Source organism: Podarcis bocagei, assembly GCF_964188305.1.
Source record: "Podarcis bocagei genome assembly, chromosome: 10".
Lineage (NCBI taxonomy): Eukaryota > Metazoa > Chordata > Lepidosauria > Squamata > Lacertidae > Podarcis > Podarcis bocagei.
Genome location: NC_138135.1, coordinates 38,655,825 through 38,680,017, shown reverse-complemented (window position 1 = coordinate 38,680,017; position 24,193 = coordinate 38,655,825). Strand labels below are relative to the sequence as shown.

At 41.8% G+C, this 24,193-nt stretch overlaps 1 protein-coding gene across 2 annotated transcripts in view; it reads left to right on the top strand.

The window, feature by feature from the left end:
* CFAP54 (cilia and flagella associated protein 54) overlaps positions 1–24,193 on the top strand; it is a 116,199-nt gene that overhangs the window by 33,993 nt on the left and 58,013 nt on the right. For both annotated transcript variants that reach the window (XM_081209623.1, XM_081209624.1), the window contains exons 23-35: positions 3,412–3,597; positions 6,076–6,212; positions 6,750–6,897; positions 8,205–8,360; positions 9,449–9,571; positions 10,885–11,019; positions 11,708–11,807; positions 14,946–15,029; positions 16,099–16,225; positions 17,156–17,219; positions 19,292–19,407; positions 20,312–20,542; positions 21,890–22,032. In XM_081209623.1, the coding sequence (XP_081065749.1) occupies positions 3,412–3,597; positions 6,076–6,212; positions 6,750–6,897; positions 8,205–8,360; positions 9,449–9,571; positions 10,885–11,019; positions 11,708–11,807; positions 14,946–15,029; positions 16,099–16,225; positions 17,156–17,219; positions 19,292–19,407; positions 20,312–20,542; positions 21,890–22,032 (1,750 nt within the window). The remainder of the gene's footprint in view (positions 1–3,411; positions 3,598–6,075; positions 6,213–6,749; positions 6,898–8,204; positions 8,361–9,448; positions 9,572–10,884; positions 11,020–11,707; positions 11,808–14,945; positions 15,030–16,098; positions 16,226–17,155; positions 17,220–19,291; positions 19,408–20,311; positions 20,543–21,889; positions 22,033–24,193) is intronic.

Below are 24,193 nucleotides of genomic sequence, written 5' to 3'. Positions count from 1 at the left end.
CTCGGGTTACATACGCTTCAGTTACATACGCTTCAGGTTACAGACTCAGCTAACCCAGAAATAGTGCTTCAGGTTATAGAACTTTGCTTCAGGGTGAGAACAGAAATCGTTCTCCGGCAGCGCGGCGGCAGCAGGAGGCCCCATTAGCTAAAGTGGTGCTTCAGGTTAAGAACAGTTTCAGGTTAAGAACAGACCTCCGGTTCGAATTAAGTACTTAACCCGAGGTACCACTGTATGCTTTTGAGTATTTGTAGCATCAGCAGCTAGTATTCTAATCTACTGAGAAATGAAAATGGAATTTGGCGTATTTAATGAGGCGTGGCAAGCATCAGTAATTATGTCAGTTGAGTAATACAAACTGACTACAACTTCGTAGATGAGGACTAATTCATTCTTTCTTTTTAAAAGAAATACCTTTTATTATTAAAACTTGAAAAGGCCAAGAATGAATAAATTGTAATATGATACACCAAACATACTTGGGGGCGGGGGGACGACAGAAACAGTCACCCGAATGGCTTTGTGGTAACCAAGGTAAGTTCAAGGCAGAAAGGGAGGCATAAGGCGATAAATGAAGAGGAGGAATTTCTGTTTCTTAAGCAAGAAAGGTTGAAGGAAGCAAGGTTTGGACAAAGGTCATATGTCATAGATACTGCCGAATAAGTCACGCTTCCCTGGGATAAGTGGCTTCATATGTCATTTGTTTATGTGCATCACAAAAGTCCCCAAAGCAGCAGCCAAGTCTATTGGTCTAGAAGTGCCCTTCAAGTTCACATTAATAACAGAAACATCATTCCACCTCTGTGTACAACCAGTCTGATTGCAACTAAAATGAAAATTACCAAAGATTTTAAAGGGTGGTCAGCATTAATTCCTGAGAAAATATGAAGACGACACAATTTGAGGTTTAGGACCAGTAAACTGCCAATAATTGTTCTCATTTTCTTACTAATTTGTGCCCAGAAAGTAGCTGCATGGTGGCAAACCTTACATGATGTGTCAGTATGTGCCTATAGCACCACAAACCACTCCAACAAGTTTGATTATTTATATTTTTAATATGTGCTAGTCTCACAGGTGTATAGTCCAACATATGGACTGTTTTACGGAATTCTCTTAAATATGGGCTGATGCAGAGGAAAAGTGTCTTAGTGTGGCAGATTTTACTCTAAATGGTTTAATCCAGGATCTCACCCAAATCTGCTTCCTACACCAAGCATAAACTGTAAAAAGAGGCCAGTAACATTGAGTTTAAATAAGGCACTGCCCCCTCCCTGTATAATTATTATAACAAAGAAAAAATAATTCTAAGGGAGCATCAGGACTGTCTTACAGCAGCCAGGGTGGAAGGTGGTAGACTTTTTTTCAGTCCAGATGGGGGGCTCAAATTAGGCTCCTGTCAGGGTGAACTAGGATTTGAATCCAGTGGATCTGTGTCTGGATCTGGTCCATTCCTGCCTCTCACCTATTTTGAGGCCCTAAGCTTGCTACTGTTGATAGGAACATTGCTATTGGTAGCTTCTCAAACACCTTCACTTTCAGAGGGGGCCTCTTTTGTGGCAGAGCTTTACTCCTGGCAGAGATGGCACCTCCAATTTATCCTAACCCTATCCAGCAGGACCAGTTGTGGTGTTAGGATTGCATATTTACAGGTTAAACACAATGATTGATCTACAGACAGGCATTTCCATCAATGTTAACCTGACAGGGCTCAGTGAGGAACTGGCAAATAGCACTGATGCAAGTAGTGATTAGTGATGGATTTTTAGGTCTCCCTGGGCAGAATAATAAAAAAAAAGTGCTAGGCCATAATGTTCCTGATTTGAAGGTGTTTGTATTGTATTGAGTATTAATGGCAGGAAATCGGTAGCATGTAGGTGTTACAATGTGATGGTTGCTGATGTGGTTCATAATCTGAATCCTGAGTGCTTTATAGGCACTGGAAACCCTAAGGAACATTTCCCTTCTCTCTAATAGAATTTTAGTGGTTCACCTACTGATCAGAATAATAATAATAATAATAATAATAATTTATTATTTATACCCCGCCCATCTGGCTGAGTTTCCCCAGCCACTCTGGGCGGCTCCCAATCAGTGTTAAAAACAGTACAGCATTACATATTAAAAACTTCCCTGAACAGGGCTGCCTTAAGATGTCTTCTGAATGTCAGGTAATTATTTATCTCTTTGACATCTGATGGGAGGGCGTTCCACAGGGCGGGCGCCACTACCGAGAAGGCCCTCTGTCTGGTTCCCTGTAGCCTCACTTCTCGCAATGAGGGAACTGCCAGAAGGCCCTCGGCGCTGGATCTCAGTGTCCGGGCTGAACGATGGGGGTGGAGACGCTCCTTCAGGTATACAGAACAGGCATATATAACAGGCATCTTCTTTTCATGCTTTGAACTTTGTTCTTTGAAGTTTAAAGCATGATATGCCTGATAGGTGAACTTTTTCTGATTTCTGTTGTAGTGTAAAAGACCTGAGAATAGCAATGTGTTCTGAACCCCTGGGCTACCTGGTCCAAAGTCCAAAGGTCAGGAAACGCAGTCCAGGGTCAATCCAAGTAGCCAAGAGTGAAGTCCAGCGATCAGAATGCAGTCCAGAGTCAAACCTGAAGCACAGCCCCATAGAGGCCCAGGAGCATCCAAGCCAAGGTCCATCAACATGGGCAGTTGAACAGACACTTCACATCCATTCTGCTTTCCTTTTCCTGGATGCTGATTGCAGCATCTGGCCTTGATGAGGCACGTGGCCCTCACATATTCTGCCTTCTCCAGCTGAGGAATCACAAACTTCCAGAGCTAGTGAGCCGCACTTGGCCAGCTAGGGATCTTGGCTGTCTGCCCTTGCCTGCCTCGGCCTCCTAGAGCGCCCCTCCTGCCCCTCCCTATGCCTCAGAGCCCACTGTGTTCATGGAGTCAGGGGCCTCTCTGGCTCTGGTGATGGGTCCTGCTGCTCTGGTTAATGTGCATTGACCACCATCCCTTTGCCATCCTCCACCACCCCATGAGTACTTCCTTCCCCATCCCTTGCTTGCCTCGGTGTGTCCTAATCCTGGCTACACCCCTCACCGTGATCCTCTTTCTCCTCCCCGTTATCCTGCCAGTTCATGACACAGTGAGGAAGTTGGCAAATATCCTGTAGAAAAAGCAAATGAAGGGGAGCTGTCACTTAGAAATCATCCAGGTTTTAGTGGTATTTTTAGTCTTGGTAATAGCAAAGTTCTTTGGTTACAATGTGTAAATCGCACAGATCTTTTTAGGGGATTTATGACAAGCTTTTAAAGCCCACCTCCCATAATTGTGCCAAACTGTATGGTACCAAAGTTGCTGCTATCATTGTTTATACTGCTGCCCATTAACATAGTGCTATTTCTTTTTTGACCCCAATGAAGTTATTCTTTATTTTAAGGTACCATTTGATGAAACTTGCATCTTGGAAGTAGAAGACTTAGAGCCCAATCAGAGTTACATATTTGCAGTTGCGGCATATGACTCAGATGGAAATCTTATCAGTGATAGCATTGGAGAAACAACTAAGCCAATTCTTGCATACCCTCCTCTTTCTGCTGCTGCTGTCCGAGCATACCTGATTCAGGTAGAATATATTATTAATGAAGCAATTCATATTTGGTTGTGGGTTTTTTAACCATCCTTTTCCTTTAGAATATTGCTATCATCTCATCTCTCTCCTTGCTATTTTGGGAATAAAAACAGTAACTAATGATATGTAATAGCACACAAAACAATTTTCCCCCCCTTGGGGCATTAAAAGAAAACTAAGAAATCCCTCAGACACAATCTCCTCTGTTCTCAATAATTTCCTACTCAATAATGGTGATAGCTATGGACATGTGAAAGTTAAGTTTCTTAAAGTTTATATTGGGGTCTCTTGAGGTTTGCTTTTCTTGTTCGCACAAGTTGTTCTTGAATAAGTGCTCTTTTGTACAAAAAAAGGAAATGGGGGATGTTTATTGACAATGCCCCTGTGAACACGACATTCACTGCCAGTCACCGGCTAAGATCACACATTAGATTTGTAGTACTTAGCTGAGATAAGGCAAGATGACTTGAGTAAACAAGAAATAGACTGCCCAAACTAAAGATGGGTTTGTGCTCATTTCCAAAATGAATTGCAGGCTTTGAACTTTAATATTGATTGCTCATAAACACTCGGTGTGGTTCTCTGAACATTCAGAAATGCTAGACATATGCAATTCGGCCCTTCTACAATTGCTGCCGTGGCCCTTTCCTTTTTTCTAAGGACAAAAAGGGCTTTATTTGGAGAAGAGGAGCAGGTAGCAGATGAAGGAAGGCTCCAGAGATTTTGGGAGAAGTCTATCTGACCTCCAAGGGAAAAGTTGTTCTCTGAAGCTGCTACAAATAGGTATCTGCATGTGCGCAGGTGCGATTTCCGGCGCCGCTCGGTGAGTCCCTGCGCTGCACTGCGCCGGCTTAGTGCAGCGCGCAGGGACTCGCCAAGCGGGCGGCTTGGTTCGGAGGTGGCTCATGGGCCGGTAAAATGGTCTTTGTGGGCCGCATCCGGGAAACAAGCCCCCTCGGGAGAGGCTGGCCCCCCTCGCAGGTTCCCGGAGCTTGTTTACCGGTGATCTACCCTGGCTGGCATCCCCGCAAGTTCAGGAAGATCTTGATAGGCGACATCCCCCAGCATGGAAGATGCACACCCCCTTTGCTCCTTGCATACCAGCAGGAGAAAGAAGAAAGTCAGAAAGCCTACATCATCTACGATTTATTTCTGTCTTTACATCTGTACAAAACATGTCCGTCCAGCTCAGACTTCTCCAAGCAACTCAGTAAGACTTCCTTCACATGCGCAACAGGAAGGTCTCATATTACACTCAGAACAAATCCCTGTGAACCGTCCTGATAAGAACTGCCTGGTACATTCTTTCCCAGGACTACTCACATCATGTGATGTCAACATCGAACTGCTTGTTTGCAGCTGCGTTGTACTCATATCCCAACAATGGGCCACATGTTGCTGACCCCTGTTTTAGACCATATGTCAGTATTTCTGTTCATGAAATGATGTATTCATCAAAACTTCAGGTCTCCTGAACAGAAAGATCTTAAAGGATCCACCTGCCAAGCTTCTATATCCCTTGTAACACATCTTATTCTGATCCTCCTCCTTTTCATTTTCTACATTCAATTGTACGATCCACCCCGATCCCACCCCTGATTCCTACAGACTACAGACCCAACTCGAGTTCTTTGACTCACAACTCTCTGGGATTTGTGGCCTCACTTACTTTGCCACAAGTCCAGTCCTTCCTTTCAGCAGCATCCATACAGCGATGTACTCACTAAGGTAAGACATGCAAAATGGTGTGTGCTCTCCCTGTTGCTGTTTTATGCTACTTTGGAAGTCCACCTTCTGTTCTGAAGAATGTTGCTTTCATTTACATGTAGCCCAAAAATTAATGATAGCTTTTACTAATAAATTTAACAGCTTTAAAGGTAAAGGTAAAGGTACCCCTGCCCGTATGGGCCAGTCGTGTCCGACTCTAGGGTTGTGTGCCCATCTCACTTAAGAGGCCGGGGGCCAGCGCTGTCCGGAGACACTTCCGGGTCATGTGGCCAGCGTGACAAAGCTGCTCTGGCGAGCCAGCACCAGCGCAGCACACGGAAACGCTGTTTACCTTCCCGCTAAAGCGGTCCCTATTTATCTACTTGCACTTAAGAGTGCTTTCGAACTGCTAGGTGGGCAGGAGCTGGGACCGAAAGGCGGGAGCTCACCCCGCCGCGGGGATTCGAACCGCCAACCATGTGATCGGCAAGCCCTAGGCACTGAGGTTTTACCCACAGCGCCACCCGCGTCCCCTTTTAACAGCTTTAGTACTCATTAATGTTACTTCAAATAGTCATAGAAGAGGTATATGAAAAAATGTTCTGTTATATAAATATGTTATTGAGCTTTGGTTTTTAGTTTATATCAATACAAAAAATGCAACTCTAACAACAAAGAAGCAAACTAAAACAAAAATGAGAGGAAAATAAAGGGGGGAAAGTGTTACTGCTCATAGGCTTTGCTCATTTTATTATTTCCCCTTAGTCTGCTTTTCAGGTTGAAAACTATGCATTATCCAAGAAGGCATTTCTACCGCTCTGGGACTATTTTGTCTTCGAACCTCTTATCCCTGATGTCACAGTTATTTCTGTAAGCAGCACTCTGATTGTACCTCAGAACAGGTAATCAGCAAAACTTGTTTTCAGATTATTAATGGGCCTATATATTTTTTAAAATAGAGAAGCTGTCTATAAGCTGTTTATTCATCTTCCTGAGTCTTGCTGCTAGAAGGTGATAGGATGTAGAGGATGTGCTTGATACACACCCCTGCAGCTGCCTTCACGTTTGAGGCTGCCTACCCCAAACACATCCCAGGAGTTCAAACTCTTGGCCCCATGTACCCCGCATGGTTCCCCTGCTGGAGTCAGCCTACTGAACAGTGGTGACCCACTACTCATGGCTCCCCTTTTACCTGCCTTGACCCAGCTAGCTAGCTAGCACCCAGCGGGAGCTGGGACCAGGTGCATCCGCCCAAGGTGATGATAAGCTGTGGGAGGGAGCAGGCCTGGAGAATACGCGGGTGCCAACAAATGGTTTACCAGAACTAGTGGAGTCTTTTTGTGTAAAGTATCACAGCTAGTTTATCTCTTATTTATCTTCATTGCTATGCCATGTTAATTCACATATTTTATGTGCTTTGCTTTTTATGTATTTTGTAGATTAATTCCTGAAGCGCTATCTCGGGCGTCTCCAAACCTTCTATACTTGTTCATCAGGAGCATTTTTATCATCAATGACATCACAGTGGTTGAAGGAAATCTCTTCTGTGATTCTGTTTGTTTCAACGATCTAAGATACAGTAGACAAGTACGTGTGGTGTCACATTAATGCGGTGTCCTTGAGACTGACTTCGTTCTTTTTATGTTTCAAGTTTTAACACTCGCTTCCCTATGCAAATTTAGGGTTGAGCTGAATTTTCACACATGTCTGCTTTCACATTAATAGTTGCCTTTTAAAATAACAGGACTTTTGTTGTAGCAAAAGCTGCTTCTTTACACGTCTCAGTCAGTTACTTGCCTCCACCCTTCTGTCCAGCCCTTGTATTCTAGGCCTGGCATTCCTTGTGTTCCAGCTCTGCTTCCAATTTGTGATGTTCTACCAAATCATTTCTTATGTCTGTTCTTGTTATTTGACCTGTAAGAAATTGATATTTTGGTAATGGTTTGCCCTGCTAGCTCTTGGCCATTATATGAGGCAGAGCAGTAGGGAATGGATGGAAGGGTGTGAAATGCGAGGCTTCTTGGTGAATTATGCATAAGAAAGCTACTGAACTGTATGCTTCTTCTCACAAGACCAGTGTACTAGCAACATAATAATAATAATAATAATAATAATAATAATAATAATAATAATAATAATAATAATTTATTATTTATACCCCACCCATCTGGCTGGGCTTCCCCAGCCACTCTGGGCGGCTTCCAAAAAAAATATTAAAATACTATAATACATCAAACATTAAAAGCTTCCCTAAACAGGGCTGCCTTCAGATGTCTTCTAAAAGTCTGGTAGTTGTTGTTCTCTTTGACATCTGGTGGGAGGGCGTTCCACAGGGAGGGCGCCACTACCGAGAAGGCCCTCTGCCTGGTTCCCTGTAACTTGGCTTCTCGCAGTGAGGGAACCGCCAGAAGGCCCTCAGCGCTGGACCTCAGTGTCCGGGTAGAACAATGGGGGTGGAGACACTCCTTCAGGTATACTGGACCGAGGCCGTTTAGGGCTTTAAAGGTCAGCACCAACAAAAGCAATATTGTGGTTTCTAGGGTTATATTATCTACCATTGCTTTAAGTACTAGAGCAGGGTCAGAAGCTAAACTAGTAGCACTGTATTTCCACCAAATAGATGGTAGACATATTATTAAAAATTTCCATATTACACTTTGAGTGCACTACTAACTTTGCTTTCATTTGCAGATGTGATAAAAATTGTCTCTAAACAACTACCATATGACAAAAAAATACCCTTTTCTGGATTTTATAAATAATACCACATATATAGTTAGGCTTATCAGAAATACCTGAAAATTAGAGATTCTGTACCATTTGCTGTACTTCTGATATTTGAAAAAATGTCTTTTTATTTTGCATGTGATGTAAATGTATATTTTTTCTCTCAGGTTGCTAGAATAGCTGAATGTGGACGAATGCTAGTGGCACTTGAACTCAGCAACTGGTTAAATGATGTAAATTATGCACTACAGTCAGTTGTTCATTGCTATGGTCTTTTAGCTCCCCTGATCTATCACAGGATTCCTTCAAAACCAGTCATTGAGGTAAAAGGACTTTATAAATATTAGGCTGCATAATGTTCATCTTAACATACCCACATTAGTTTTGTTCAGGCATTGATTAAAAACCTATTTGTTCCTGCAGGCCTTCAGAACATATTTAAAATGATGATATTTATTACCATTTTGCCACTGATAGTGATGTTATCCATGCTTTAAAAACTGGCTTTACTGCCGCTTTGGATTCATTGTGATTGTTAGCTACTCTGGGATCTCTCTGAAGAGTAAGGACAGGATCCAAGAAAAATAATGAATAAGAATAATTTAATGGTAAATAGCAATTAATAGACATCATAATTCTTGGGAAGCTGGTTGGTAGCTAGCAATGTTAATGCTTCCACATTAACAATTATTAGAAGCCAAGATGGTTAAGAATCAAGAAAGATGAGCAAAGATCACTCCTAACAGGGATTTTTGTCTTAAAATTGAACAAGAGATGAAAATTAAGCTAAGGTGGAGGAACCAGGGCCAATGTGAGTCCTCAACCAGTTAAGCGTGGCTTTTGAATGGAAGCTAAGATCAGTTCCCATCTGTGGTGGCCAGACACTATTTTAACTTACCCAAAATGCAATGTCCTTTCCCATAATTGTATGAAATGCATTGATTCCACAGATCTTTGGGTCAGGGCATTAGATTTTGGGTGACTTTACATGGCAAGTGGCCACCGTGGATGGGAGCTGAACTTAGCTTTCATTTAAAAGTGCCACCACTCGTCCTCTGCTGACGTGTCTAGGAGCCCAGTGGAGGCTGGTGAGTGGTGTTAGTGTAAAAGCAATGGCAGCAACAGAGAAAGCATGCTGCAGCCTTTGCAATGCACCATACACAGGGCTGGGACAGGCCCTGGGTGTGTATGTGTTGTGGAGGCGGTGCAACACCATGCCAGGTTCTTTTCTGCCTGAGTCCAGCGCTGGCCCTTGGGGGATTCATGATGATGCACACCTTTGTGGGAATGTTATAAGAGGCATCCAAACTGGCACAGGGCCAACTCAGCATCCTTGGGGGGTTCATTTTGACTCATCAGTCATGCAGTATTCTACTACTGTGTTGTTAAATGGCCATCCCTGTATTTTCAGATTATCATTAAGTATCTTACTGTTCTTCAAGAGATGCCGTTGTCTACTTTTCAAAAAAGATCAACAGCATGCTACGAAAGCCTCCAGCACATGATCGCTTGCTCTTGTTATTTCACAGTAAAGGTATTTGTCGCTTCTAGAATTTATTATTTGGTTTATTAACGAAACCATGGCTAACACAAACATTTGCTAGTGTTATTTGTGAACAGGCCAATGTCAGTGCTTGACAACTCTCTCGAGATTCTTAGATGCTTCTGCAAGATTTGGATAGTTCCTTAAACTTAATAGGATTGCACTAGAGAAGGATTAATTGTGCTAGAATGAACAAGGCATTTTTAATAGAAGCAGAATCCTTCACTGTCCTCGATCAACAAGTTGTCAACAAGGCCCTTAATCAACATGATGGACTGAATTTACTGTAAACAATTTTGGGGTTTCTTGCACACACAAAAATTGTGGTTCAATTTTTGGAAGGCATCAGTGAGGGTTTGGTGCCACCATGTGGCCAAAGGCAGGAAAAGCAACGTTTAGAGAAGTAGAATTCCCAACACGCAATTTGCTTTCCTACCTTAGATGAAAGGCTCATTCACCATTACAGCTCTGTCTTCTCAGGCATTTAAACTTTTTCCCCTTACCTATTTCCTCTATCTTATTCATTTCTAGCTTAAGACCTTTTTGTCTCCCTCAGTTTTGTGTAGTCAGAAGTCCTGTTTTCCCCCCACCCCATATTTTTTCCTTTCAGACTCCCGTCTTCCCCATGGCTTCCCTGTTCCAACCACCATATTGTCTCCACTTTCTCTTCATCTAAAAAAATATATGTATGTATGTATGTATGTATATTTATTTAGATTTATATACCACTTTAACATAATAAAATACAGGATAAAAACATGAAAATAAGTAAAACAAAACAGCAAAACAATAATAGCCTTCCCACAGACTCATTTAAAAGGATGTAGAATATTAATCAACCAAAGGCCTGGTTGAAGAGGAACATTTTTGCCTGCTACGTAAAATATATATAATGAAGGCACCAGACGAACCTCCCTGGGGAGAACATTCCACAAACAGGGAGCCACTACAGAGAAGGCCCGTTCTCGTGTTGCCACCTTCCAGACCTCATGTGGATGAGGCACGCAAAGAAGTACACACACACACACACACACCAGATGCTGATGATAAAATAGGCTATAACTTACAAAAATTGTGCTGTAATATATTTCATGAGCGTGGATTCAGGGGAGTGTGAGGTTGCTTTTATTCATGCAAGGGGGCTTTTATCGCACTTTGCACCCACCAACAAGCTTCTTTGGATCCAAGCATTAGTTTTTAAGTTGTTAGAGTATTCTGTTTTTACAGGATTCTGTTGTTTAACTTGTGGCTATCATACCTTTACCTTTATCACATGGAAATAAATACATATGTATATTCAATAGGTGCTGCGCTCATGGAAAGAATATGAATTAGCAATAGTTGTTGTTAACTATGGGAAAAGGTTGCTGGATTGTTCACAGGGAACATCTCAGTCGGCTGTAACTGCAGAAACAGGGGATGAAATAATAGAAGAAGAGGTAACTGCCCATACTTTTCATTTCCTCGTTTTGGATATTAGTATCCAATCAATGGCTTCGTTGGGAAGGGATTAACTGGGTTATTTTGTTCGAAGAGATTAATGGGTGGGTTGAAACCCACCAATACGAACACAGCCCAGTAGCTATGTATTATGACATGCCATGTGTTTGACCGTCACATTTCTGCAGTTGAAGCAAACAGGAAAACCAGAAAGTTTTATCAAAGGCTTACCATTGGTGGAGGTTGTTCAGCTTGATTGGTCACAAACTCTTTAGGTCCAAATTAACAAAACTCAGTGGTTTGAAGACTAGCTATAGCTTAAATTAGAATTTGGCAACCTTCTGGGGCTTTTGTGTTTTTTACATGATGGTACCAGGATAGTGCCGCAGTGCAGCTCCAGCTGGCTGCTGCCCTCCACTGTCTGGATTAACAGGAGCAACACCATTGTCAGGAGGTCAGTAGTGCAGCAATGCTCCACTAAAACAGCCACTCTTGTATGGATGAACCACAGGCTCGTGTTTGTAAATCGGATGCAAATGAAATGTCATCTCTTTTTTAAAAAAAGTGAGAAATATTAGCTATTTGTTTATTTCACAATTAATCCTGTATTTACAGTTGTGATGGTGCTTCAGCTTAGTCGAGTGCAGTATAAAGGGAAAATAATAATTTATTAACTGATTGTTATAGACTCCTTCCAGAAGGACAAAGGGCCAAATAGCTATGGCTGAAAAAGTAAATGAGAACTTAGAAGCTCTGGAAACCAACATGCTCAAACTGACAAAACCAGGTAGATTTTTAAATGTGTATAATTTTTAAATCTTATGCAATCTCTACTAAGCCTTTTATATTGCATGTCTTAAATATTGACTATGGGTTTTTTTGTTTCCTTTTTTGAATATGAAAGAGAGACAATGTAAAATCAATATTAATCTAATTTCTGTATTACCGTATTTTTCGCACCATAGGACGCACTTTTTCCCCTTCAAAAATGAAGGGGGAATGTGTGTGCGTCCTATGGAGTGAAGACAGCATAGCCCCGCGACCCTCTGCCGGCTGGAGAGGTGACGCGCGGCTATGGCAGGAGCCTCTATAGCCGCGCGCCACCTCTCCAGCCGGGAGAGCGCACTCGGGGCTAAAGAAGCCCCGCTTACCCTATCCCAGCTAGAGAGGTGACATGCAGCTATTGCAGCAGCCTCTTTAGCCGCGCACCATCTCTCCAGCTGGGAGAGTGCGCACGGGGCTAAAGAAGCCCCTCGCAACCCTCTCCCGGCTGGAGAGGTGACATGCGGCTATGGCAGGAGCCTCTATAGCCGCGCACCTTTGCGCTGCTCCCCGACCTGCTCTTTGGGGCTGGTGGTGGGCTTCCCCCCGCCAGCCCCAAAGAGCAGGTCGAAAGGAACCTGAAACCTGGAGAGTGAGAGGGGTCGGTACGCATCGACCCCTCTCGCTCTCCAGGCTTCCAAGGTAGCCGCCTGAAGGCGTCTGAATGCACCTTAAACTTCACCTTGTTTTAGAGGGGGAAAACAAGAGGGGGGAAATTCTTCCCCTCTCTGCGCAGCGCCTCCTGCCGCTTCACTGAAGGGGCGCTGGACAGAGAGGGAGAGAATTTTTTTTTCTTGTTCTCCCCCCTCTAAAACAAGGTGCGTCCTATTGTCCGGTGCGTCCTATGGTGTGAAAAATACGGTAATCCACTGTTGGTATTACCTTTAAATATAAATCTGTCATTCAGCAGACATAATTGTTTTTTATAATCCTTTATTCTGTTTTTATCAGAATACATTTTCAGCTGCATTATGGTAACTGATTTCTTCAAAAACATATTAGTCGTGACATTTGAAAAGGCTCTCAAAACTCAAAGTTGCTGCAAAACAGCTTAGGTATTTCCTATATGTTTGTATTTCAGTAGAAAAGGTTCTCAGCCTATAGAAGTGGTATATGTATTTTTTTGCATTTTTATTTTCATGTTGCGACTGGCACTCTTTTAATGAAGCGATGAGTCATAAATACAATAGACAGAAACTATATAAAAATACACAGCATGGCATTTGCAGTTTGTGTGCTCCTGATAATGCAGTTTCCCTGCAATCAAAGTGCTAACTTGAGAAAAGTTTTTAGGAATCTGCTGTCCTATCATAGTTGGGCTCATGGCTCCCAGGGAAGGCTGTGGTGGAGAGTGAGGACACCCTTCCTGGAAGGATGGGGTCACGTCCAAAAGAGCAGAATCAACTTAGATAAAGCAGAGTCACATCTGATAGGCTGTGCAGGCTTGCAACACAGTATGCAGAAACACAGAGGGAAAGTCTGTCAGGGCTGCTTGCTGTGGCGACTGCTGGTAAGAACTCATCCAGTAAGAGAAGCCTCTCTCTAGCTTGCTGAAGTTTTCTGAGAGCTGGCTTGTCAGGCCCTGCTGTTCATTAAGCCCTCTGAGGATCTGTTTGTGATTTCTAAAAGGGCTATTGCCAGATTTACATTTGCTGACTCCTGTTGCATAGGGGCAGTGAGGAATGCATGGTGGAGGTGGCTTATGAGTCTCAGGAGTCAGGTTAAGCCTTATCCTCTCCCTCTAAATTTTCTGAGTCGGAGGTGGGATTGAGACTAGAGAACATTACATCTGCTCCATTCTAGGTGACCCACAAGGTTGTGGTAATTTGGAGAATGGCTTCTGGATCCTTCACAACTCCTGTTTTGGAATAGTATATTTTTAGCTGAGGGCTTTAACAACCAGAAGCTATCTGTGTTTATTCTGGAGTTGGTCATACAATTAAAAGTGCATAGGATTGCAGCATTAGTGATCTGTACAGGTAGGTGTCATGTCCCAGTTTATTGGATAGTACCAGCCCAGAACTAGAAAGAGGAAGACCCTGCTGTTGATCTTGGTAGTAACTTAGGATATTTAAGAGGAAGCAGTGGATGCAGACAGCACTTCACCCCTTGAGATCACTATGCTGGAAAATTCCCAGTAGTTTGGAGCTCTCAGTGCAATGTCACTCTATACCCTTCAAGAAGCTCCTGCAGCCAATCAGAAGCTGCGGAAGCCTCATCGGACATTCGGGTTCCAAAAGAACATTCATAAATTGGAACAATCACTTCCGGGTTTGCGGTGTTTGGGAGCCAAAACGTCCAAATTCCAGGGCGTTTGGGATCCAAGGTAGTACCGGTAGTTGCAGCTCTGTCAAGCAACAGCCAAGGAAATGTTGTTTCCCTTTCCCTGGAGCAGAAAGTTATTTGGCACTTACTTTATGGCTGAAGCACTCTGGGAGGAGACTCACAGCTGCCAGACAATCCCCAGTGTTCTTCCTCATATTTCCTGCCATGGGGAATGTCACATAGCTGCTGGCATTTCCATTTTTGTAGTTCTCTTCATGCTTCCCAGAAGCTGATTGCATCCTTGTCATGGTGAGTGAAAATGTGAAAACTTGTGGATGTGGCACACTCCCTAGATTCCTAGTATCCATTATGGTGCCCTTGAAAAGGTGTTGGATCTCCCATCAGCATTGACCTTGATAGCTTAGGCTGATGTAGTTCAGAAGCATCTAGGTCACCCAGGTTGGGTGCTACTGCTACAGGGCAATGGAAGAGATGTCTGAGTATTACACAGGCCTTTGGCTAATTAAACAGTCTATGACCTTTTAAACTGTGTGTCTGTGTGTGGGGGGGTATTGTTTTTGTTTGTTACTATGTTATGTATTTCTGTGTTTTTATATTGTAAAACTCCCTGTGATCCTCAGATGAAGGGTGGTAATAGAAATTTAATAAATAACAACAATGTGCATAATTTAGCTCCAAATCTAGTATGTTAAGTTTTTTGGATTTCAGTGGGGTTTCTACCATTGAAAACAGTAGCTCTGAAAGTGCTTAACATTGGGTAGTTTGTGCTCAGCGTATATAACCTTTTTTATGCCATTGTTGGATTGTTTCCATCTAGGACTGGATCTGTCAGGAGACGAAGATGTTTTGCTCTTGTATCCTGTTGTTTCAAATTGGCAAACGAAGAATGCTCATAAGGAAGGTAACCATTTTAAAAGCATACTGTTTTGTTTTTCATTTATTATTTTAACTGGTATCTTGAAAAATATCAACAAAGTCATCCATTTTGTGCAAGGAGAGCTTCTCCCTCTCCACTCCCTTCCCTGCCTGTTCCCCAGAACAGAGAAAGGGCTGTCCTCAGATACTTACTTTAGGGTGGCTGATTGTGGAATTCATGTCAATCCATATTGCTGACTTGCCTTCAAGTATCAAAATAATTTTCTTCCATTTTGTTAGTTCTGATCCAATGAACTAACCTGGGGTGGGGGTGGGGGTGGGGGTGGGAAGGAATTACACAGGGCCCCAGGCCCTTGCAGGCTGCTCCTGAGCTTCCACTTTAGTGAGGCATGGCTAGCACCTCTGAGCTCAGCAGCTGCCAGCCCAACAATATGGCACCCTTGCTCCAATAGTCATGTTCTTGGCACACAATCTGTAATTTGAAGCAATCTCCCCCCCCCCCCCGGTACCTTGTCTCCTGGTCCAGGAGCTTAGAGAGGCAGTCATGGTTTACCCCAATCAGCACTGCACTCCAGTGCTGTGTACTATCCAGGTTAGAGGGCTAAACACAAGAGCCATCAAATTCCTTGGCCTAGTCTGACCCCAAGGAACCATTACCACTCTGAAGAAGCAAGGACTGTACTTCATATGGTAGCAAAGCTATGGAATATCGCAATGTGAGAGCTTTATTTAGCCATTCCCCAGAGGACCCTCACATTCACCCATCAGTGAAGCCAGTGGTTGATCTTGCCATGTGGGGCTGTGAGTCTTGACAGCATAGTGACAATATAAGAGACAAGATTATCAACCTAAGAAAGGCATTAAGTCGTGGAAAAGATCAGTTGAGTTTGCCCTCAACTAAACTCATTGCTCTTGCTATCATTCTGTCCAACTCCTCTTATCATTGTGAGAGGGAGTGTCATAAACTAGGAGTTAGAAGGGTTAATTCTATTTTTGTACAACTTTCTAATGAGTATGTTTGTGGAATCCTCTAAAAAAAGCTGAAGCAATGCTAAATGGAAGATATTAACTATGATTATTTTATAAATACGCAGTGATGAAATTCAAGAAGAGTCCTCGCTTCCTTGAATATTTTGTTAAGCTTGTGTACAAAGCCATAACTGAAGAGAGATTTTCACGAATACTAGAATGGACTGATGATGTACTAGACTACATTAAAAAGTAGGTGTACAAATTTAAGAGCAAATAACTGAAATTATTTCATCTCTGAACATTTCACTGAAAACATCTGGTAGGTCATGTGGGCTTTGTTATTGGTATCTGTACGTCTTGAGAAATAATGGAGTGCGCCTCCATGGGTGGAGTCAAACTGCTGCATTAGCAGCACTGAAGTGTAAGCCTGGGCAGTGTGGATGGAGGTCCTGGGTTGCCCAGATGACAAGACCTCCCTCTTGACCCTGAGGATTTGATCCAAAGAAAAGCAGAGCAAAAAGTGTGGCACTAGCTTGGCTGTAGGAATTGCCAGAAGAAGGTGTACAAGGCGCCAGCCAACTATCTTTGGGACTCCACTCCAGATTTGGGTGGGGTTTACTCCTTAGCCCTTTCTTCTTCCAAAGATATCCCACAAGGCAGCAGAAATTTAGGGCCAGAGTTTTCCTTCTCCTAGACGGGCTACCTTCCCAGGTTGAAGAGCTCCACTGAAACACTCTTGCATATAATAACTGTGAAATTACTCACTGCTTTTCCTTCAATATAAGAGTTTTGTTTGGGATCAGCATACCTTCAGAGTTCCCAGACCCTCCACCATTCACTCAAGGATTCTGGTAAGTCCTTCAGAACTCCAGGAAAAAGCTCAGGACTCTTCATCATAGGGCACCCACCCTCACCAATTGTTGTAGCTTGTCTGTTCCTTTCTAGTTACAGAAGCTCATCAGAATTCTGTCCTCTGTTTATGGAGTTAACGCCATTCCACTTACCTTGTTCTCTCTTCAAGGTTGGCTCACAAGTCTGGCATGCTACAGTGTCCTCTGGCCTTTTACCTGGAAAGTCAGTCATGTGTTGAGCCTCCCTCTCTCTTCTCCATTGAGGACAGAGCATGTACATACTGCTGGTTATGTCTCCTCACAGTAACTTTAATTTCCTTGTTTACAGACGGAACAGATTCTTTTTAGGTATCAAGCGAGTTACTAAAAAAGGAAAAAAAGGTCGTGGAACAGTAAGTTGTATAATATTAACTCACTTAGACTTAGCTGATGTGATTAAAATGCATTAATAATAGCCTTTGTCTAGAGGAAAACATAGATGTTTATATATGTAAATATAGTGTTCACATATTTTGGACATGCCCTAAAACACAGATATATGATTCTGAAATATTGCTATGTTCTTTAAAATTTCAATATTGCTGATCAGGAGCTGATATTAAATTAGTGTAAACTATGGCACTGTAGTAGAAACTCCAAGGATTCTCCTTAATAGCTGAGTGAGTGCTGTGGGTTAAACCACAGAGCCTAGGGCTTGCCGATCAGAAGGCCGGCGGTTCGAATCCCCGTGATGAGGTGAGCTCCCGTCGCTCGGTCCCTGCTCTTGCCAACCTAGCAGTTTGAAAGCACCTCAAAGTGAAAATAGATAAATAGGTACCGCTCCAGCGGGAAGGTAAACGGTGTTTCCGTGCGCTGCTCTGGTTCGCCAGAAGCGGCTTAGTCATGCTGGCCACATGACCCGGAAGTTGTACGTCGGCTCCCTCGGCCAATAAAGCAAGATGAGCGCCGCAACCCCAGAGTTGGTCACGACTGGACCTAATGGTCAGGGGTCCCTTTACCTTTATCTATAAGAGAATAGGGATAATGGCTTTCATGTCATAATTGACTTAATTTATAGGTCGTTACTTGGGAAAGTAAGTTAATAAATTGTATGGAAAATTAATGTTTCTTTTTTACATAATAGAACATAACTGGCAATATAACGTCCATCCATCCATCCATCCATCCATCCATCCATCCATCCATTTTTTTGTTTCTTAATAAAAAATGTAAACCAAAGCTCTAACTTGCCTAATTGATGATATATTAGTGAGAACAATCTATATATCTCTTAAACCTGTACAGTGGTACCTGAACAGTGGTACATTCGTTCCGGAGGTCCGTTCTTAACCTGAAACTGTTCATAACCTGAGACACCACTTTAGCTAATGGGGCCTCCCACTGCCGCTGCGCGACCACCAAGCGATTTCTGTTCTCTTCCTGAAGCAAAGTTCTTAACCTGAGGTACTATTTCTGGGTTAGCAGAGTCTGTAAGCTGAAGAGTCTGTAACCCGTGGTACCACTGTCCTTTTAAAATGAGCCTTCCAAATAATCAAATTGTATTGAATTTGTCTTAAATAATAATCACGTTATAACAAGATAGTAATAGTTCAATGAATATGCTGCAAGGCTTTTCATACATTCAGAATCTTAATATGTTGTCAGCCCTATTTAAACTTGCATGGAACATCAAATTATTTCCAGGTATGGCAACAACATAATACAGTGGTACCTCAGGTTACATACGCTTCGGGTTACATACGCTTCAGGTTACAGACTCTGCTAACCCAGAAATAGTACCTCGGGTTAAGAACTTTGCTTCAGGATGAGAACAGAAATTGTGCTCTGGTGGCGCAGTGGCAGCAGGAGGCCCCATTAGCTAAAGTGGTGCTTCAGGTTAAGAACAGTTTCAGGTTAAGTATGGACCTCCGGCACGAATTAAGTATTTAACCTGAGGTACCACTGTAGTACTGAAATAAACTGAAACTAACCACAAATACAGCTGTGGAGGTATGCAGGGACTGCCCTCTCCCTTTCCCCCAATTGTACTGGGTATTGAGCTTACTGTAATGTCAAAAGAGCTTGTCTTCTCCCACTGGAGAACAAATTTTGGTTGGCTCCCAAGACAAGACAAGGTTTGTTTGCTTTCGCGAATAGTGCTGCTGTGTATCCAATTCCATTTTGGAAATACAGGGCACCACTCACCTTTCAAGAACTATTACGGTATGTTGTTGTTTATTGTTGTTGTTGTTATTATTATTATTATTATTAGTAGTAATAATAATAATAATAATAATAATAATAATAATAATAATAATAATATTTTGTCTTTCCCCCCAGACTGAGACGTAAGACAGCTTCCTCTGCTATGTTTTGTTGCTTAATTCTAGCATGTTAGATACAAATTCTAGCAGACATTAGAAAAAGACGTTATAGGTTCGTGGTATAATGCACCGAAATGATAGCTCTTACTATTTTCATTCAGACGTCAGGGTCACCAACATCCAAGAAAAAAACAAAAGCCAAGATTTCCAAGGAAAAAAAACTACCTAAATATCCCACTAAGCACCATGGTGTGGGCAAATCATCTGACTGGCAAAGGTAATTCAGTTGTTTTATGTGCTCTAAATAAGATTTATCTGGATTTCAGTTATGTCTGTTATTTCTGGATATGGCCTATCACATTAAAGAGATTAGAAACGGACATTGGAAAACATTTTTATTTAATGCTAACTAGGCTTGAATTGGACTGGCTCAGATTAAGTTGAGCTATTTCCCCTCCAAATCAGGAAAGAACTAGAATTTATGCAAGAAATCCAAAATGGATCCTGTTGCACCCTAACTGGCGACTCAGCCACTAACACCCCATCCACCCTATCACTGTTGGTTTGTTTGTTTAATAAATTTCTAATTTGTTACTTCAGCTTTAGTATATTCCAGTGTAGCTATTGAATTCCCCTCCAGATTTCAACAAAGCAAGGTCTTGTTCATGTAATGCCTAGCCAAACCATGGCTTAGCAGGAACAAGCAAATGTGGGGGCTTCTTCCCCAGTCATTTTGCTGCTGCTGCACCACTGTGCTTTAGTGTGTTGTCTGAATCCAGGCTTGTGATTTAGCTCCCCAGACAAACCACAATCTATAAATCATAGAACAAGGCTTGGCTACATCTTGTGGTTTGCCTGGAGAGAGCTAAAAAAAGAGTCTAGGTTTGGATGACACATTAAATCAAATCATGGCTTAGCTCAGTGCAGTAGCAGAGAACAACCAGAGAAGAAGGAGGTGGCTGTGATCACTCTCAAAGTCCATGTTTGCTCTTTTGTGCTAAGTTTTGGTTTGGCTTATCATTACATGCAAACAAGGACAAGATGTGGCTGTTTTTACAGTTTCAGAATTTTTTTCCTTTCCTCCTACAGCCATTCTGTTGGAATTATTATGAATTGTTTATTTTGGGCAACATAGGTCCCCCCCCCCAATATAAATCAGTCTTGCTATGGTTTTTATTTAGGCGAGAAAAAGAAGAATCACGAAGAGTAGCTATGCAAGTGCTGACACAAAAGCTGAATTTGCGTTCTAACGTCTTCTTGAAACGAAAGAGATGGCGGCGGGTATATGTTGAAGAGTTGCCGTGGCGATCTCAGCTGAACATTTACCTGGCAATTGCCCACTTCAATTTGTTTAAAAAACGGATAGAAGAGTTATATGCCATTGATGTTGATTCTTTGAAAAATCTGAACAGGTAAAAATGGATAAATGTGATGATTTATAATGGCATGATCTAGCAATGCCCTAGAAGCCTCTTTTACCTCCTTCAGAAATGTCCTGCTGTATTCTGTATTTTCCATAAACAACAACTGTTATACTTCAGTGGAAGAAGTGTACAGTTCAGAAGACTGATCTTGCAACTCTTGTTCTTGTGGCGTCTTAGCAAACCACTGCTGATGCTTTTCCCTTGTATGTTACTATGACTTACAGAAGAAACCAAAGTTATTGGCCTATTAATGGAGTTATTCCCTATTAATTACTTTTTGGTAATACCTCTCTCCTGCTTTCTCTGTTCTTAGAATTATTATGAACTTAAAAAGATCTGAAAGGAGCAAAAGAAATGTGCTTCAAGCCACCAGAATTCTTTTTCAAACATACTTACTAGACAGTGCTTTCTTCTTCATGTGCCAAGTTCTAGTGCTTGATAAGACTTTCGCAACTCTTCATCCATTGATATGAATGGCCAGACAGGGTTACTCTGAAATAATTCCACTGAAGATTTGCTCTTGCTGTTTCCCCAGCTGAGTCTTAGTGTTTATGTGTTCGTCTGCCCCACTTCCAAGGAGCAGAGGATAATGGAAGTGATTGTTTCCCCATTTTATCAACTGGAATAGAAACTGAGCTTTGAGCTTTGATTTCTTAACTTTTGCACGTTGGTTCCAACCTGCAGCTATATTTATAGTTTAAACTCTTATTTTTTTATTTTAGTTATTCAATTCCTGTTTTGCCTTTCCCCATATTTGGTGTCCCCATGCTGAATGAGAAAATAAGAGTAAAATCAATAAAACCTATCTAGAGAGATAACTAATATCACCTCGTTGTTGTTATAATAATTATATTTATACCCCATCTTTATCCCTTATGGGATTCAATATTGTTTACAGATAGGAAAACCAATAATTAAAAATTGATAGAATTAAAACTCATTGCATATATAAAATGTATTAAAACCATACAAACAATTACAATAAAAACAGCACAGCTGTCAGTTCCCAAAAGCCTGTTGGAACAAGAAAGTCTGGTAGAAGAACAACAAAGAGGGAGCCAGTCTAGTTTCTCAAGGAAGGGTGTTGCAGAGTCTAGGAGCAGCTACCAAGAAGGCCCATGGCCCATGGCGCACGGCTTCACCAGAAAATCCACACTGGGTGGGAAAGGTCACATGAAAGCAGGAATTAACTGAAACATTCAGCATAGTGCTGTAAATATAAAAAGAAGACTTCAAAAGTATTTGCAGAATAATAAAGTTGCAGTATTGTTAGTTTTTATGTATTTGATATCTCTTGCTTGCTCTTCTTAAATAATGAAATGTTTTGTTTTGCAGTTATCATGAACTAGACCCAGACGCATTCTCATTAATCAATTCAGGCACTATAGTGGTGGCAGCAACAACAGAGGAGCAACTGAAGACTTTTCAACTTCCATTTTTTAAGAGAACAATATCAGGAAAAATCCGTAAAAAAAATGGTAATTAAATTAAAAATACGCAATAACAAGATAATTGTAATCTTACAGATTAAAATCCATCAACCTTCTCTCCTGTTCTTGTCCAAACAATTAGGACATATAATAGTAACTATTTGGTTTCATAATGGATTTGTTTTGAAGTTGTATTTCTTATAGAATGAATTTAAAACAACATTCTCCCTAGAGTGTAGTCCAGCAGATGGGTAGATACTGTCATCTATCACCATGGGGCAGGAAATGCAGTGTTGAGAGGTGGTTGCCTTGCTGTAGGCAGACACTCCCCCCACCTATTTCCTGCCGCCCTTCTAGGCAGTTCTATTTCTTCTCCCTCATTATTACTCTCATTTTTTGAACTATTTTGTGCTTCCCTGTTCTTTCCTGCTTGTTGTTATCCTTAGTGAGTTTCTGAGTGATTTTGAACATGTTTGGGTATTTTTTCTGTCAGCTTTTGGTCTTCTTCCTTCTCCTCTTCTTATTGGCAGGTTTGGGTTTCTGTGTGTCAAGGGTTGTTAGTTTCCTAAATTCCCATCTGATAAACTGTCTTTCAGGGGCTGTTGGCCTTATGTGTAAGAAATTTCTCCTAAGGTCAGAGCCCATCCTCTTTTATGTGGATAGATTGGCTTTCTGATTTTTATTTATTTTATTGCAATGTTCTTTTTTCTTGCAGTGTTATTTGTTTTTAGCTTTTCAAAATGTCAAAATTGTTCAGTTCCTTTTATGTGTCAGAGAAGTAGTTCTTGTGTATTTTTGCCTATTTGCACTATTTTGCACTTTCTTATATTCTTATTTTTATTTGTCTGCCACATGCTCTTGTTGGAGCAACCTTTGAGACAAAATGGACTGTGGTCTCTGCATACAGTGAGGCAACCTGCTTCCTGAACTCTGCATTTTCTGCCTGTGGGTGACAGATGGCAGTAGCTACCTATCTGATGAAATATTCTCCAGGAGAAATTTATTTCGGGCTATGCCAACAGCCACTATTATTGGGGTTAGCTGTTGATTCTCTTGATTGCAAGCATTGAGCCAGTGGCAAAACTAATGCATTATTAGTACGTAATGTTACTGAAGTGAATGCTGATGCTGATGGTGGGCGGGCTTAGTTTGATTGCATGGTGAAATATCTTCTGCATTGTTGTGCACCCAAGTCCTGGCTTTTCAAAATTCACAGACATTTCATCTTGCTGCTGACCAACTGGCATAGTTAGTTTTGCATGAGCTTCACATGTATTCCTTCCCCTGTGTCTGTTTTGTCTGTCTTAGCCAGTACTTTATATTATGCACCCCTGAGCTCCTCCTCTAAGCCTTCATCCACTCTGTTCTGATGCCCTGTAGTTTGAGGTGTATCACATACCACTATTAGTTCTATATCTGTTCTTGGGACTGTTGCTCCAAATATGCCTGGTGTTTCTAATAACGTCTGCTTTCTTGACTTCAATGCTATTGCTGCTGCTTCTAGGATTTAAGTTATTGATCCTGTTTTGATTGCCTGCCTTGCAATTCTTACTGAAGTTCTATCCAGCCCATCTGTCCCAAGTTTCTATCTTAATTCTACCCGTCTGTCTGATTCTGCCTGTCTGTCCCAGACATGGTCTAGAGATACCGATGGACCATGGGATAGTCCTTTTATGACATCGGTATTTAATCAGAGTGGAAATGGACCCAGTAGGTCATACTCAATTCCTAATCTAAAGCAATCCTAAAAAACAATGCATACAAAGAAGGGTTTGTACAGCCTCTTTAAGGAGCTTGTTCCTTTGCTGTTTAAGTTTAGATTTTTCTCAATGACTGGTCTTAAGACATGTCATTTTAATCACTTTGTCTATCCTCAGGGACTGGTGAGCAAATTTTCCTCTTCTTTCTGACATTCTTATAAATATTTGAAAACGTTCTGCATGCTTACCATTCTCTCTCTCACTTGATTCCCACCCCAGCCAAAACGTGCCCATTTCCTCCTGTTAGTTGCTTCCTGAACTGCAGTGCTCCAAGCTTGAAGACAGTACCGCCAGAGGAAATCTTAAGTGTGCTTAATAGAACAAAATTGGAAAGCACAAATCTTCACCTTGTTTAGTCTGTTATTCATGTAATCCTTATATCTTTCTTATTCCGTTGCATGTTCATATGTGGTTATTCTTTTTGTATTTTTAGTTCACACTGTTGAGAA